The 16,883-nt window shown below is 41.4% G+C and overlaps 1 protein-coding gene across 1 annotated transcript in view; it reads left to right on the top strand.

The window, feature by feature from the left end:
• The window catches only part of DNAH6 (dynein axonemal heavy chain 6), a 241,862-nt gene that overhangs the window by 62,743 nt on the left and 162,236 nt on the right, over positions 1-16,883 (top strand). Inside the window, exons 19-29 of the mRNA XM_045193849.3 lie at positions 1,528-1,740; positions 2,911-3,003; positions 5,161-5,280; positions 7,322-7,502; positions 9,642-9,738; positions 12,435-12,654; positions 13,977-14,141; positions 14,224-14,334; positions 15,634-15,759; positions 15,845-16,000; positions 16,297-16,458. Of these exons, the coding sequence (XP_045049784.2) occupies positions 1,528-1,740; positions 2,911-3,003; positions 5,161-5,280; positions 7,322-7,502; positions 9,642-9,738; positions 12,435-12,654; positions 13,977-14,141; positions 14,224-14,334; positions 15,634-15,759; positions 15,845-16,000; positions 16,297-16,458 (1,644 nt within the window). The remainder of the gene's footprint in view (positions 1-1,527; positions 1,741-2,910; positions 3,004-5,160; positions 5,281-7,321; positions 7,503-9,641; positions 9,739-12,434; positions 12,655-13,976; positions 14,142-14,223; positions 14,335-15,633; positions 15,760-15,844; positions 16,001-16,296; positions 16,459-16,883) is intronic.

Here is a 16,883-nt window from a genome sequence, read left to right as displayed (position 1 = left end):
ATATTCCGTCATTGCTCCTGCACGTTCTGTTCTGATTTTGCGGTGCGGGAGGGTACACTAATTCTTCTCTTTGTACGTCAGTTTGGGAAGTTTCTACTCATTTATCTTCAGGTTAACTGATTCTTTGGCTATGCCAAGTTCATCAAAGGCATTCTTTATCTTCATTACTATCTTTTATTTTTAACATCTGTTTAATTTTTAATTATAGTTTTCATCTTCCTATTAACATCTCCCATCTGATTTTGCATTCTGTCTACCTTTTCTATTAAAACCATTAACATATTAATCACAATCACTTTATATTTCTTGTCTGTTAAGTCTAACACATGTGTCATATATGAGTCTGGTTCTGATTATTTTTGGTCTCTTGGATGTTTGTCTTGCCTTTTAATATACTTCTTACATTTTGGTTATAAACCCAACATTTTATAGTTTATGTAATACAGTAAATAATGCCTTTCTTTCCACTTGACTTTTAGTGTGGCATGTTATGTTATACCTAGTTATGAACAGCAGTAGATGTTCCTATAGCTACCCTCAGTATACCACAGCCTTTACATTGTTCTAGTGATACCTTGTGTTTAGGGTTTGGGCCGATTTGCCAAAGATCATTGTTTCAATTTGTTTCTCCCGACCTTGTGTCCTCCCTTTGTGTTGTGCCCAGAGAGAATCTGTCTCTTGCGACTTTCCACTCTGTATACCAATGTTTTTTTCACTCAGTACTTGTTAGGTTGGTAGTAGAAATGAGGAGGGCATTCCCTCATATTCTGATTAAGTCTCTGTATTAACAAGGCATCATGTCCCTTGTTCCCAGAATTGTTACCTTCACAGGCATGCCTCCCCTCCTCCAAAGGTAGTGATGAGCCTAAATGTATTTCTTTCTGTCCCTTTGCAGTGGGCTAGCTTTGTTTTTCATCTTCTGCTTCTCCAGATATATACACATACCTACAATGAGTTATCACCAATACCGTGGTTGAGAGTTTTGGTTGCCCCCTTCTCTGACATTAAGTCTTCGGAAGGTAGGAGAGATTGGTCAGTTAGTTACAAAACTGGCTGCTCTTTCCTCCCTCTGCCAGCACCATAAAGTTGGTTTTCTTAGGAGTCTCCTCAGTCTTTTCTATGAACACCTGTGTATTTGTAGTGCCCAGGTACTTCGCATTCTCACACTACCCTACACTCAGTCTTTAGCAATTTATACTTAAATTTAGTTGTCTTCCTACACACTTAAATGGCAACTCAAGACATCTGCCCTAGGTAATCAAATTCTCAGGTTCTGTTTCTCATGGAGAAAACTGTGGGCACCTGTCCGTCACCAGATTTTCAGTTAGTTCATTGCCCTGCAACTTAGGGTTCAGTACAGGTCATTAATTTGCAGTGTGCTCAGTCTTTTGTTGTTGTTGTTGTTGTTGTTGTTGTTGTTGTTGTAAGAGTACAAGTGGTCTTCTTTCCAGATCTCTACATTCTTGAATTAAAATCTATGCTCGTAAGATGAAAAGCATGGCGCCTCTGAGAGTGTTTGTTTTCCAGCTTCCAGTTATTGTTGACTTGAGGAACCCAACTTTGAAGCCTAGACATTGGACAGCCATTGAACACACAGTGGACGCCACTCTAGTCGACCTTGAAACTCCGTTGACCTTAGAGAGGCTCTCCGAGTTGCATGTTTTTGACTTTGCCGAAGAAATCCAGGACATTTCTGGACAGGCTTCTGGAGAAGCTGCCTTAGAAGTAATTCTTAAAAAGGTAAATCTAGAAAACATATTCTTAAGATCTGGAAATGTAGAGGTTTTCTTGCCACCAACTTTTGGTTTATCTGGATAGATTTTTCCACGTTGCAGCTTTCAGCCTCTCATTACCAGGCATCCTTCTGTTGTTTTCTTACACTTACTATCATTATCATTATCATTATACATTATAAATACCTTCTTTCTACTTAGCTTGTAGCCCAACATAAACCTGATGGCAACGAAGTTTGAAATTTGCATTCTTATATAAAGAATGACATACCAAAGAATATCTTTTATATCAAAATATATTACCCTTCAAATCACCAGAGAACTAACTGTGTGAAATGCTTCAAAACACATTGAGAAGACTTCTCTACTTGGGATACTTACATTTTTACCCTAAAAATGTACACATATCCACCCATCACCTGTGTAAAAAGAATTTTTTCTTTTAATTAAAGCATAGAGTGATAGAAAATACACATTAAAGTATCACAAGTTATTCATGTATAACATTAGTCAATGAAATTCAGTAAATTAATGTCATTTAACTGAGAAAATGATTGTTAGAATTTTTAAAGCAGTAAAGGAGAAGAATGGGATTATTATGGAGTTTTTTAATAATTTAAAATTTTTTTCAATTACAGTTGACATACATTATTATATTAGTTTTGGGTGTAATCCCCAGAGATTAGACATTATATAATTTACTAAGTGATCATCCCAATAAGTTGCACCCATCTGACACCAAACAATGTTATTAGAATACTGTCGACTACATTCCCTATGCTGTACAATACATTCCCATGACTGTTCTGTAACTACCAGTTTGTACTTCCTAACTCCTTCACTTCTTACACCCAACCCTCACCCCTTCCAATCTGGCAACCACCAAAACGTTCTCTGTATCTATAAGTCTGTTTTTATACTGCTTGTCCATTTTGTTTTTCTAGATTGAGTTCATAGATATGTATTTATTAGCATTTTGTTGCTTTTTTTAAAATGTTTTTTCATCTTCTTCTTCTTAAAGGAAACCCTTTAACATTTCATATAATACTGGTTTTGTGGCCATGAATTCTAGCGTTTTCTTGTCTGGGAAACTATTTATTTATTTCATTTCATATGCACTTATTAAAAACCTGAACACAAATGAACTTAATATTCCAACATTTGAATTATTTCTAAGGTGGAAGATTCTTGGAAAACAACTGAATTTGTCATTCTCCCTCACCGTGACACCAAAGATGTGTTTATCTTAGGAGGCACAGATGACATACAGGTAGGTAACGGGGTTATTGAAAACTTATGGTGAAGGTTCTGGCCAGACCTAGTCCTAAATTTCTTATGGGAGATTATGATGAACAAATGAAGTATGAGAGTTACTAAATAAGAAAAATTTAATTGGGAAGGCAAAATATGAGTATGAATAATTGACAGGAATGCTTACACATGAAATATTTAGCAAAGCAATAAAAATGGCATATATATGTAGGAGTATAATCCTATACTTGATAACTATTGGGGAATTTAGAAAAGCAAAGAGATCATTAATGGCAGAAGTGATCAAAGAATCCTTCTTTGATTAGCTAAGATATACTGGGCCTTAAAGGGTGAAGGGGATTTGATAGACATAGATGAGAATAAAGGACATGTCAAACCATTTAAATGAGGCAAAGAGCCCTGGCTGGTGTGGCTCAGTGGATTGAGTGCTGGCCTACAAACCAAAGGGTTGCTGGTTCTATTCCTGGTTAGAGCACATGCCTGGGTTGTGGGCCAGGTCCCTAGTAGAGGTCTCTTGAGAGGCAACCACACATTGACGTTTCTCTCCCTCTTTTTCCCCTTCCTTTCTCCTCTCTCTAAAAATAAATAAATAAAATCTTTTTAAAAATGAGGCAAAGAAACATGAATGAGTATATCGGGTTTATAGCACACTAAGAAGCTAAATTCACTTGATTTTTTTTTAGATTAGGAATATATATCCATGCTCTATGAATAACAAAAGAAGGTAAGTCTAACCTATGTGTTGGGATATTCTTAGTGGCTTAAAATCCAAAGACACATTTAGTTAGCAAAGGAATCTGGTTCTTACAGCTCAATTTAAAAAGCAAAGTGATGTGGACCCTGACCAGTGGGGTCTGTGTGTTGTGGATGCAACAAACAAATTCACATGAACTGCAGAATTCCTGTGGAGAAAAAGGGACAGCATGGCCACTCTGAGCAAGAGAGCACCCAGACCCTTGTCTGGACAGGCTTTTATTGCTTTTCTGGGCACATTACATGGAGGATGGCCCTCATTTACTATGCACAGTTTCACTTTAGGTGATTACCTTTTACAGATAACAAAAGAAAGGATGTTGCAAATGCAAGGGGAAAAGTGGTTGAACTGGTTACACTCCATCCTTGGGAGGTTTAGCACAGACTTTAGGAAGTTACTTTAAAGATATGCAGTAAACATTTGCTGACTCAATTCAGAGTGAGGGAGTTTTAGCAAAAGCAAGCCTCAAAGCAGCCCAGGTGCAATGCAGGCCTGGTTCCCCATGGTAAAACCAATCTGTGAGCTCGGCTCCCACCAGCTTCCCAAATCAGAGGCTGGGCTACATTCACCACTGCCACTCGGATCAGTTCCCTATAGCAAACCCCTGGTCTGTAGGGTGTATCCAGGCCAGAACTGGAGATGAAATGGCTTCGCCAGGTATAACTTGGCAGAGCAAGATCATACGTCATTCTGGGCAGTGGATGGGAGAGTAGATTCAAGGTGAAAGTCAGTATAAGGTCAAATGATGCTAGGCAATCAGGCTTCTGCTCTCAAGAAGTTTATAATTTAAATAGAGCAATTGAAACCCTTTAGATTAACAGACACATTTTTTAAAGATGCATATGTTCTGTGAGGGTTGCTATAGTGTTAAATGGAGGAGGGATGGGATGCAGAGGGAAAACTGTAACCATTCAGAGTTTGATATGAATGAATTCAATTTCCCTCTTCCTGAAGACACCTGAAGGAAAGTGATGTTTCATTAGATAGAAAAGACAGCTAATTTTGCTGTCTTTTGCTAGTTTTGATACTTTTGAGAAATAAAGGCCTGGATGACCAAATAGTGTGAAGAAGTTAGCAGATACTCTGAAGTAGGGGGAGAGATAGAAGCGTGTTGAACGAAAGAAAAAGTTGTGCCATACATAATTACAGAAACAGCCGAGATGTGGCAATCAGACATCCTTTACGACACTTGAGAGAACATGACACTGGGTTGTCAGCCATGGAAGCCATAGTAAATGGGATACGGAGGGGAATTGTATGGGGAGGAACCAGTAGGAAGGGCTAAGCTGTTCATTCAAGAAGCTGGATTTCAAATGGACTCTTGGGACTAAATATCTACAGTTAACTTTGACAGCACAAACATATGATATTGCATTCTTTTCTCTTTTTTTTTCTTTAAAGGTCCTTCTTGATGACAGTACCATCAACGTTGCAACCATTGCCTCGTCACGTTATGTTGGTCCGCTGAAAACTCGAGTGGATGACTGGCAGAAACAACTTGCTCTATTTAGTCAAACACTGGTGAGTAAGGACAATTTCAGTCCAGGGACTCAGAGAACTGGAGAGCCACTGGACCTTAGAAATCAGTTGTTCGATCATTTAAATATTGTGTAGTTTAGCTGTAATATTTAATTGATGGTGTCTAACTATGTTCAGAATGTAAGGAAAATGCAAATATATTGAGCTCTTCTTTACAAGATTATCCCATCACCTTTTATTAGTCGTAATTGCTGTGAAACAAAATACCACAAACTTAGTAACATAAAACAATATATGTTTATTATACCCCAGTCTCTGCAGTAGTTCAGTTGTGGCTTAACTGGGTCTCCTACTTAAGGTCTCACCAGGGTTCCATGAAGAGGTGGTCCAGGACTGGGTTCTCATCAGAGGTTCAGCTCAGGAGGGATCCACTTTTAAGGTCACTCAGGTTGTTGGCAGAAATTATTTCCTTGCAAGTCTTGGACTACAGCCTTGCCAACTGTCATCTGAATGCCATCCTCAACTCCTACATGTCGTCCACAGCTGCTTTTTTGGTTTTCCAATGAGGACTTTCCCCAACATGACAGCTTGCTTCATCAATCTAGCAAGGAAGAGAAAGCCTTCAGCAAAACTAATGCACACATAATTGTGTGCATCCCGTTAGCTTTGCCATAGGCTACATGGGTGGGAGCGAGCACCAACAAGGGGACAGGACCACATAAGGGTGAGAACACCAGATCCTGGAGCCGCCTTAATAGTCCGGCCACAACAACCTCATACTTACTGGAAAATCATTCACTGTTGCTTACAGTCTCTTGGTAGCTTTCCTTGTGGCACACACCTCCTTTTTATTTTATTCTACCGCAGATGATCCCATAGCAAAACAGAGACTCACACTGACCTCACTTTGTTCCCATCCAATCTCTTTCTTAGACTTCAGATTTTTAGGCTGATTTAATTATATTTAGGTTTCTATACATTCTAATATGAAGATTTATCTGTGAAATAATAAATACACTAGTAGGAAAAGACAATTTGTTCCATCTTTGTTTCACAGAGACCTTTTTCAGGAGTTTCTCCGCTTTAACACTTTATAAACTGACCCCCGTCCAGCCTTCTGTACTGACGGCTAAGCCCTATGAAGGCAGATTCTATAAATCAAAGAAAATTACATGTTTTCATAGGGGATCCTTAAAAGAACCCAGTGCTGAGTAGTGGGGACTTCTCAGAGACTACCAAGTGTGAGAGCTGAGATAGAGTCAGGAGTGACTGCGACCTTGAGGCTTATGTATAACCCCCAAATCTAGAGTAAGGAGTAAGAAACTTTCGCGGCTCTTGGGCAGGAGGCACAGAGAAGGTGAGGTCTAGACTTTGGTTCTGACACTGCATTTCCAGTTTCTTTGGTAATCGGGATTGTCTCTAAGAGGAGAAGCAATGAGTGATGTTCTTCTTCTTCCTGTTCATGTATTTACCACATGTATTGTCACAAGCGGGTTTTATATTTTTGATTGAAGGAAATGAATCATATTTCTTTTTTTAAAAAGGAGAGAAGGAAGAATATACATATAATTGAAAAATCTGTTCTTAATAACTTTCAATACAAGGTGAGGCAAAAGTATGTTTATAGTTGTTCATAAGGAAAAAGTAATATAATAATTAATAAATAATACAGGAATAAACTGTTTCATGTAGTTACAACTGTAAATCTATCTTTGCTGGACCCTGTATTTGGAAATTGTCACTAAACTCACCACTTCCACTTCCCAACCCTTCATTTCTTTAAATAAGCATCTTGCTGCTGCCCCCCACCCCTAAATGTCTCCTGGGGGCATATTAATTCTCTTTCCCTGGGTCCATTCTGATTACCACACAGCAGATTCGTTATAACTCTACCCAGCAGAAAATGGGTTGAAATCAGGCTGAGCTGAGTCTTGGACCCTTTAAGGAGGTTTTATTTCAATGGACCTGTAAGAAGACCCCAAAGGGAAAAAGATACAGTGAATTACCACATAATTACTTTCAATGTAACTGAATGTTTCAAATTTGGGGTTAAAATTGGATAACGTCCATGTTTTTCTCCTAGGAGGAGTGGCTGAACTGCCAGCGAAACTGGCTCTACCTGGAAAGTATTTTTAACGCCCCAGACATCCAGAGGCAGTTGCCTGCGGAGGCCAAGATGTTCCTTCAGGTGGATAAGTCCTGGAAAGAGATCATGAGGAAGGTCAACCGGCTGCCGAATGCTCTTCGAGCAGCAACTCAGCCAGGTATAACACAAAATTTTAAAATCAAACAAAAAGACTTTACAGTCATTTAAAGTGGTTGTCACCTTTCAGAGTCTAGTAACATGTGGTGCACTCAACCCTTCCTTCTGGTCAGCATTGATGACCAGGTGTGTTTGTGGTGTATTCGACACTCTTGCAACATGGATCAAATATCACCATCATCATCATCATCATCATCATCATCATCATCTCTCAGCTTGCTTCATACTTTTGTCAAGAAGAACCTACTTTTTTGGCTATTGTTATAATTTGGGGGTGCTGCCACAGAGTCATGCTTCAATTTCACAACTGTGACCACACGATGTGACAGTAACCTCCCACTGACCCATTCTGCTAAAGCTCCCACAAACTTCACACCACAAAAATGTCTATACCTTTTTTAATTAACTCATTAAAACCTGTTAAAAATATTACCACCAATTGTAATTCTAACCTCAGTGTTGAAATGCATCTTAATAAGTTCCATTTCTGGGGTTCTGGAATTAAACTCTCTGAGGCACATACACAGTTATTGAACTTCATGATTTGTATCGAAGCCTCTGCAAGCTTGTTGGTTCTGCGAAGGGCAGCACATAACCCATGGTGGTAAATACCCGCAGACAGCTTCCCTGCCAAGCAGCGGCAGCCTGCTGGGCTACAATCTTTGTCCAAAGACTCTTCAGCAAAAGCAGAAAGGAAAAACTATATGGTATGATAGAATTGAAAACTGTAAAACTTTGGGGCTTCTAGAGGCTGCCCACACTCCTTGGCTTCTGGTGCCCTGTGAGCCAGAACGTGCATCACTCCGAGCTGCTTTTGTCATCACAGCCCCTCCCCTGCCCCCAACCCTCCTGCCTTCCCTCTCGTAAGGACCCCTGTGATCACACTGGGTCCACGGGCTGGCCCACCATAATCTCCCCCTTCCATGACCCTTAATGTAATCACACCTGCCAACTTCCTCTTTCCATATCAACTAGCATCTTCTCAGGTGCTGGGGATCGGGACGTGGACATCTCTGCAAGACCTTTGTTCTGCCTACCATATCCACTGAGTGTGTGAATTCAAATCTTTTGCTGCAAAAATATTAATGTGTTTGGTTACAGAGTGTTGTCCTAGTTCCTCCTAGACTTATTATGTAACTTTTGAAATTTTAAAAAATCTGATTCCAAAATACACCTAGTCCTAGGGACTTCAAATAAAGAAGTGTGATCCTGTATGAATCATTGCAGGTGATGATAAAGCTATGAAGAAAAATTATGCAAGGTAAAGGGGATGGAGAGTAGCCGTGTGTGTGTGTGTGTGTGTGTGAAAGAGAGAGAGAGAGAGAGAGGGAGGGAGAGAGAGAGAGAGACGGAAGCCCTTTGGATAAAGTGGCTTTTGAACAGAAGTCTGTAGGAATGAGGACATGAGAGCGTTTGAGGGAGGGAGTATTGTTAAAGGCAGAGACGAGAACACAGGCAAAGACCCTGAGGTGAGAGTGAACTTAGCATGCACAATTGTTGAAAAGGAAGCCAGTGTGGGTTGAAGTGGAGTGCACACGAGGGGGTTATGAAGTGAAGCCAGACAGGTATGCTTGGGTGGGGGCTAGGGATTGGATTGGGTCATTGATCACATCCTTTGGGGCCATGGGAAAGACAGGGTTTGACTCTTGGATGGGCAGGTAAGCCAAGCACTGCGATAGGTGCCAAAACCTCAAAGTTAGGTAAGGCGTGAATGTTGCCCCTTATGGTGCCAGAGTTTAGTGATAAAGAAGTAGAATCCCATTGCACAATTTCAGCATCTAAAGATGCAGAGGAAACAGAAAACACGAATAAGAAAATTCAGAGAATGGATTTGCCCAGAGGGTCAAAAAGACAACTGTTTGGCTTTTGTTTGTGTACCCTCAGCCCCCCAAAAGGGAGGATGCTAGCTAAAAATGTTCCAAGTTAAATTCTTGTTCAACTATGGTAAATATTAAAATTAATATTAATTACACTAATACTTAACATTCTTAGCCACCTCACAAATTTTAATTTGTTAGATTGTTTTTACTAAATAAAACAAAAGCTTTAAAAATATTAATATAGTATTCTATTTCCACTTAAAATCTATTCTCTGTTTATTTTAACACAATTTTACCAGTCCCTTTTTTTCAATGAACAGGACTTCTGGAGACTTTTCAAAACAATAATGCATTACTGGACCAAATTCAGAAGTGTCTAGAGTCATATTTAGAATCAAAAAGAGTTATCTTCCCAAGGTAAGTTTACAAAGCAACCTACGATATTTTTTAGTAGTTAAGACTATCCATTAATTTAAAAGGATATACTTAAAAACAAACCACACCCTCAAAATATGAGGGAAGCAAAGAGAGAAACAAGAAAGACATTTGAAAATGGCGATCCTTCTAGTATCTTGACTAGGGAGCGCAAATGCCTGTCAAGGTGAGGTACAGGTTAAGTGGGTAAGTACCCAAGGTGCTGGAAGGATTCTTGGTCACGACTTTGCACCACTGATGGGTGTGTCATGTATGTACACACGTGCGTCCACAGAAGTGTATGCGAAAAGTTGGAGACCTGTGTTGCCCGGGCAGGTTTCTTTCAGTGAGTTGATGGTCTAAGAATGTCACTATAGAAGTTGCCTAAGAGACTTTTTCACAAACTCCAAATGAAATTTTTTACTCACCTATGCATTCTAAAAGCATATCGAATGGCCTGGCAGGGTGGCTCAGTGGGTTGGAGCATCATCTCGTGCACTGAAAGGCTGTGGGTTGGATTCCCAGTCAGGGCACATGCAGGAGGCTACAGATTGACGTTTCTCTCTCACATTGACATTTCTCTCTCTCTCTCTCTCTCTCTCTCTCTCTCTCTCTCTCTCCCCCCCCCCCCACTCTCCCTTCTCTCTCTAAAATCAATAAACATATCCTCAGGTGAGGACTAAAAAATAAATAAATAAAAACATACCAAACGTTTTGCTCAGTGCTGAAGGTACAAAGAAGAAAAGGCCGGGCCCCTGCCCTCAGGGCGCGCACGGTCACCACTTGGGCAGTCTTGGCGACAACCCTCTGTGATACACTTGGATAAGACTACTTGATGGTAGTAGCAAAAGCCCCCAGCTGTCGTCACTGGGGCACGTTGCACCGTAACAGAGAACAGAGAACATTAACAACATATTCATCGTTTATGGATTTTCCTGTTAGCTGTTAAGGAGTGGGAGTTAAGTTCTGTATCAGAACAACCACGGAGGCGGCTGGAGTTAGGTGCTCATCTGGGTTGCCTGCTTGAGAGGGGTCATAGCTGAGTAACCAGGACGGACTCTGTGTGCGCAGGAAACGCAGGACCCAGAGGATCTGGTTGAGTTTTAACAGAAGTAGTTGGACTTTAAAGAATCTTACCAAAGCTTACCAAAATCTTACACAAACCTAGCAACATGGAAAAAGATGGAAGAGTGTGAGGTTTGGAACTTGCCTTTCGTCTATTGCATTCTTAAATCAGTGGTTCCCAACCTGGATCTTCCAAGGCCAAAGACATTTTTGATATTTAAAGAAACTGCTTTTGATATGTAAAGAAAGCCAGGCACAAATTTACCTATGAAAATACTGAACACTGAAAAGTATCAGTTCCCCTTTAATTCCTCTTGTTTGGAATGACACCAACTGGGCCCGCAGTGTTCATTGTGTCAGGAGGCTCTGTGGGGCGTGGCTTCTGCGCGCTGTGGGCCAGGGTAGGTCTTGGAGACGCAAGAGGAACACAACGCTGCCCCGCTCTCCCAGGGCTCAAAGGCTCATCTTTACAGTTATCTGTTCCCTTCGCTGAAAACAAAGTTTGGGGACAAATTAGTTATGAGTGTTTGTGTCATGTTAAAGAAGCAGGACTAGTATGTGCAACCAAAACGTCTTCCTTTGTAACCAATAACTCCTGCTGCATTTCCTCCTGGGGCTAGTTTCTTCCCGCCCCTTTAGATAAAATCTTGACCAAGCCTCATGAATTTTCCTGTCATTCTCAGATAATAATAAAAAAAAAAAGCCTCTTGTCACCTTAGCCCAAAAAATTAGCTGTAATAATCAAAACTCTAAACTTCTTTCAAAGTTAAAACCTCCCCATTCCCTGCCCCAACCCTGTTGCAGGGCTGAACGTGTTAGTGATGATGAGGATGTACAATGATCAACTCTCCCAACTTCCTGTTCGTTTTCCAAGGGCTCCAGTTTGGAGCAGGGAAGGGTGGAGGTGACGGGAGAAGCCTGATGTGGCTGGTACCCATCTGGCCCCCTCTCTCCCACGTGGGGCCCGTCTGATATTCACGGGATTCCTCCAACCCTAAGGGAGTTCTTGTGGGTGGCAGCTTCCTTCACAGAAATGAAGCGACTTCTCTGGCCAGGCCTTCCTCCCTCACCTTCACCCCTGGGCATCCAGGTATGCACCTTCTCTAGTTCTTTTCCTAAGGCCTTTTCCTGCCTCCAAATGGCCCTGCGGGGCAGGATCTAAGAGAATCCCATGCAGTCTCACACCAGCATGGCCCACATGCATATATTCACAGAACCAAGTAAAGTTCCTGTAACCACCCATCCATCTGCCCAACAAATTATGTGTGAGGTACTAGGCTAGATTCTAGGGAAAGCAAATAATATTTCTTCACCATAGAAGCTCAGAGCTAAGTAACACAGGCATGTGAATCAACCAGTGTTATAGCAAGAACCAGCTTTTTAAATAATTTTTATGAAAAATATCTTTCACTTACCAGACACTAATTCTAGATGTTTGAGATGCATCTGTACTAATATTCACAGCAGTTGTCCTTAGGGACACGTGATGTCCCTAGAAACCCAAGACCAGTAGGCTTGGAGGTCCAGGAAATCAGTGGATGGGGAAGAGATATGGCTAAGGGGGTTATCTTGTATGTCTGTATAAGGCTTTGCTTCAATTCCAAGTTATATTTTAAGTATTTTCTTTAATCCAGATTTTACTTCTTGTCAAATGATGAACTTCTGGAGATTTTGGCCCAGACACGAAATCCCCAAGCTGTGCAGCCGCACTTAAGGAAATGCTTCGACTCCATTTCAAGGCTTGAATTTGCTCTCATGCCTCCTGCCGAAGGAAGAATTCCTGGTATGGATGGAGAGCCAGAAAAAGTTTATACTAATGACATTTTGGCGATGCTGTCACCAGAGGGAGAAAGGGTGAGGTGCTTTTGGTTTTAAATTCTTTATGGGTAAAACTCGTTAGCCTCCCAGGGTTGAGGGTAGAGGCTTATTCACTGTCGCTCTTAGCATCCACCAAGGGCTCCTGCTGCTGGCACTCTGCTGCCTCAGCAGTTCTGGGGATACCCAAGAGGAAACTCCTGCCCTTGGAGATTTCTAGTTTAGACACAGTGAAAAAAAGAAACACTGAAAAGCGCCACGGGAAACGCAACCACAGAGGCATGTGCTCTGTTCTGGGAAACAGTGGAGAACACAGAGCCATGTCTTTCTCAGCCTCACAAGGGGCACAACAGCAGACAGGTTAAGGGCGCCAGTTCTACTGCCATGCCACTGGATTCAAGTCCCACCTTTAACCTCATCCATAAAACGGTAGTTACTAACAGTGCCTGATTAACGAGATGCTGGAGATTTTCAAGTGTTATTATATGTAATTGCTTAGAGCAGTACCCAGTGCGTGCTCTGAAAGTGTTAGTTGTCATTATTGGCAGCGGCGTCTCCAGGGCACACTGCACAGTGCCTGGCATACGGTAAACACCAACAAGTGGACGTATGAGCAGACGGTGGGCAACCAGGTGACTTCACACACATGGCACATACTCACAGACGCAGCCAAGGGAGATGGAGAGGAACCCTGGAAGGGAGAGCGTTCTTCCACAGCCGAGCTGTGCACGGAATGTCAAGGGTTTCAGTCCAGTTAGAGCACAGCGGCGACTCTACAGGAGTGAAGGAGCCCATCAACATTTCACTTGCCCTGAACTGGTCTTCTTGCAAAAGAAGCTGCTCATCACTAGTGAAAGGAAGAGAGAAGGGAGGAATGTGGCCAGCATCCAGGGAGAACATGAAATTTAAAGGGAGGGAAAAATAAAAAGGTCAGATGCAGGAGACCCAGACAAGCAGTCAGATTATTGGAAATTCAAGAGATAAATATGAAAAGGACTGAAAAGTGTCAGTTGGGGTGGACAGTTGGGAGAATGTTGCTAACCTTTCTGACCTTAGCAGGTTTAGAGGAGTGTTTGGGGCCAAGAGTCCAATGGCAGCAAGTAGGAAAAGAAAGTGAAAGAATTTACGTAGTGCCCATAGACTCCTCTTAAAGGGAGCTGGCTCCAAAGGGAAGCAGTAAAATAAAGCAATAGGTAAAGGCGGTAAAGAGAGGTGTAGAGTGCGACCATGATAGAAAGTTCCAGAATTAGTGGACAAGCTTCAGGGTTTTCGTGGCTCAGGTTTCTGTTACAGAAGTACGGAGGACCGACATCCTGCAAGTCACACATGAGCCGTACTCTCATTGCTCTGCTTTCTTCTAGGTGAGCTTGGGCAAAGGCCTCAAGGCCCGAGGCAACGTGGAGGAATGGCTCGGGAAAGTGGAGGAAGCCATGTTCACGTCTTTGCGTCGCCTGTCCAAAGCTGCCATCGCTGACTCTCAGGGGAAACCGAGGACAGACTGGGTGACAGCTGGCCACCCTTCACAAGTAAATGACACTCCGTACACTTCCATCTGATCCCCTTTTTGGTGCGATGCATCGCATACTCAAGGGAGATGTTTCCGTGCAGGTGATCCTGACGGTTTCTCAAATTATTTGGTGCCGCGATTTGACCGAGTGTTTGGAAATAGATGGTAATCGTTTGGAGGCCCTGGAAGCTTTTGAAAAAGTCAACTTTGAGGTGAGCGTTTTCAACAGAAAAGCACTGAACATACTGCTGTGCAAGATTCGCTCAGTGGTTTTTATTGACATGGTTAAAACAAATTCACTTTCTTTCACCAATTTAATATTCTGACATGACTTACAAAGTTTTGGAGTTCTCACTAAAACGGCTTATGTTCCAGCGTTCTTAGGGCCACTACCTTGGTGTTTGTGTGATATTTTATATGAATACTAACAAACACAGAAAAACACAATTCAAGAGGAAAGTGTCAGGATTATAACTATTTGCAGTATTTAAGGAGAGATTGTATTTACTAGGTCCTTGATCTCTCTCTCAGAAGTTTATTTAATGGAGAAAAACCCCAGCACTTCTGCCATTTCTATTCTTAGGCTCAAGATGAGCTTCCCTACTATTTTATAGAACCCTCAGGCAACTATCAATAAAACAATAAACAATGGAATGAATCTAAATGTCATTCTACAAGAATTTTTAAGCTATAGTTAGGAACTGATATTGTACATCTAGGCCTAATCTTTAACTCCAAATTCAATTCTACTTTCAAGCAATGTTGCATTTTTGAAAGATTCGCTCTTACAATAGAAAGACGAGGGGATCCCCAACAGAACTGAAGGTCTCCAACACTGCTTCACGTCAAAGGGCCCAGAGAGAAGGCTCCCTAAGGAAAGTCCCATTGACCTCTCTGTGCAGGCGGGTCCCTGATTATGGTGGCAGAGGGGAAACTCAGCACAGCAGTTCAAGGCCTTTAGGACTGAAAAGTGTCAACTGCTCTTCTTTGAAAAAGATTTAACCATTTAGGTGAGAATTGGGAGCTTTATCTATCAAAAATGCTTTTATTTAATCAATCTTTGGCTTGCTTACAATGCTCACATTTTCTGATTCTCAAAGGAAAAACTACCCCAAAATGAGGCGTACTACCTTAACCTCATTTAATTTTTAGGGACAACAATCTTCTCTAGTGACATCACCACATGGTTGTTAAGGACACGGGGCTTTTCTGAGGCAAATGTCTCCTCAGGTCTCATTTTTGCCACTTCATAACTGTGACTGCCACCAAGTTTCTTTCCATCTCTGACTCAGTTTCCTCTGATGGAAAATGGGGGTAAACATAGTATGTACTTCCTAAAAGTGTTGTAATAATTCAGTAAATTAAACTGTTGTCCTGTTGGGTCACAGAATTATGGATTCTTAAAATTAGATAGTTTTGCCAAATGTCTACTCCAAATTTAATAGTAAAAAGATAAATATGTAGGCTGAGTTTTGAAAATTAATTATGATAATTTCCCTTTTAATTTCTAGAGATTAAATGCCCTGGCTGCTGTAGTTCGAGGCAGCCTTCCTAAATTACACAGAAACATCGTAACTGCCTTAATTACTATCGATGTACATGCAAGAGACATTGTCACTGAACTTGTTCAAGCCAAGGTACCTGTTTCATTTAAGTAAAATCATGTATTACCTTCTGAAATTAGCGCATCTAATATGCATATCATTGTCATCACTTATGTAGGTGGAGGAAGTCGAATCCTTTGACTGGCAGAGACAGCTGCGCTATTATTGGGATATAGACCTAGATAATTGTGTGGCTAGAATGGCGCTCTCGCAGTACACTTACGGCTATGAGTATTTGGGAGCCTGCCCCAGATTAGTTATTACTCCTCTCACGGTAAGTTACTCATCACTTAAGTTAATGTTGAAAGAAGAGTGCTTTTTTTTTTTTTAAATCAAAATAGTCCAGAGAAGTTGTATCTAACATCAATTCTTGAAAGGATTTACTAGGAGACATCTTTGTGAAACAGAGGTTTGCATTAATTACATGCCTGCATCTCTGAGTATATTTCAACTGTTACAGAACCTTTCATAGAAAATCATGTCCCTCCTCCTGCAGAAAGGGAAGGACTGATGATTTTGTGGCTAGAGTCAGTTCCCTTCAATAATGACAGTTTATTGATTTCTTCACAGGATCGCTGCTACCTGTGCCTCATGGGCGCTTTGCAGCTTGATCTGGGAGGCGCACCAGCTGGTCCTGCTGGCACTGGGAAAACCGAGACTACCAAAGACCTGGCAAAGGCTCTCGCCATCCAGTGTGTGGTCTTTAACTGCTCTGACGGTTTGGACTACAAGGTACAGTACCGGCATCTGAACACTCACATTGATTGCTTTATGTGGCTTTCTCTATCTGCAACATGACATGCCTGAAGGAGAGAATGAAGCAATGGCAAGCGAGAGAAAACTAGTGGGCAAGGGACAGTGGAAGTGGCACAAACAGAGCAAAGGAGAAGAGCCACCATAAGGCAGTCTGAGTAGTCCAGGCAGAAATCAAGGCCAGAGGAGGATTTGTCTGTTGGTGGTAACATTAAAAATCTATCCATGTCAGTAAGTAGAGAGAAGAGAGATGAGGTACAAGGGAAAGCAGGGAAATCTAAAAACAGCAATAGGCTTACAGGAAGAGATGAGCGATTCTGAGAGTTGTGTATTGAAAGTGAAATATATAGGATGTGAGAAATCACGATAAGATTTCTCAATACAGCAGTTCTCACATTTTGTGA

This window comes from Desmodus rotundus, chromosome 5 (assembly GCF_022682495.2).
Source record: "Desmodus rotundus isolate HL8 chromosome 5, HLdesRot8A.1, whole genome shotgun sequence".
NCBI lineage: Eukaryota > Metazoa > Chordata > Mammalia > Chiroptera > Phyllostomidae > Desmodus > Desmodus rotundus.
The sequence above is the reverse complement of the archived record's forward strand: the minus strand, read 5'-3'. Positions and strand labels throughout refer to the sequence as shown.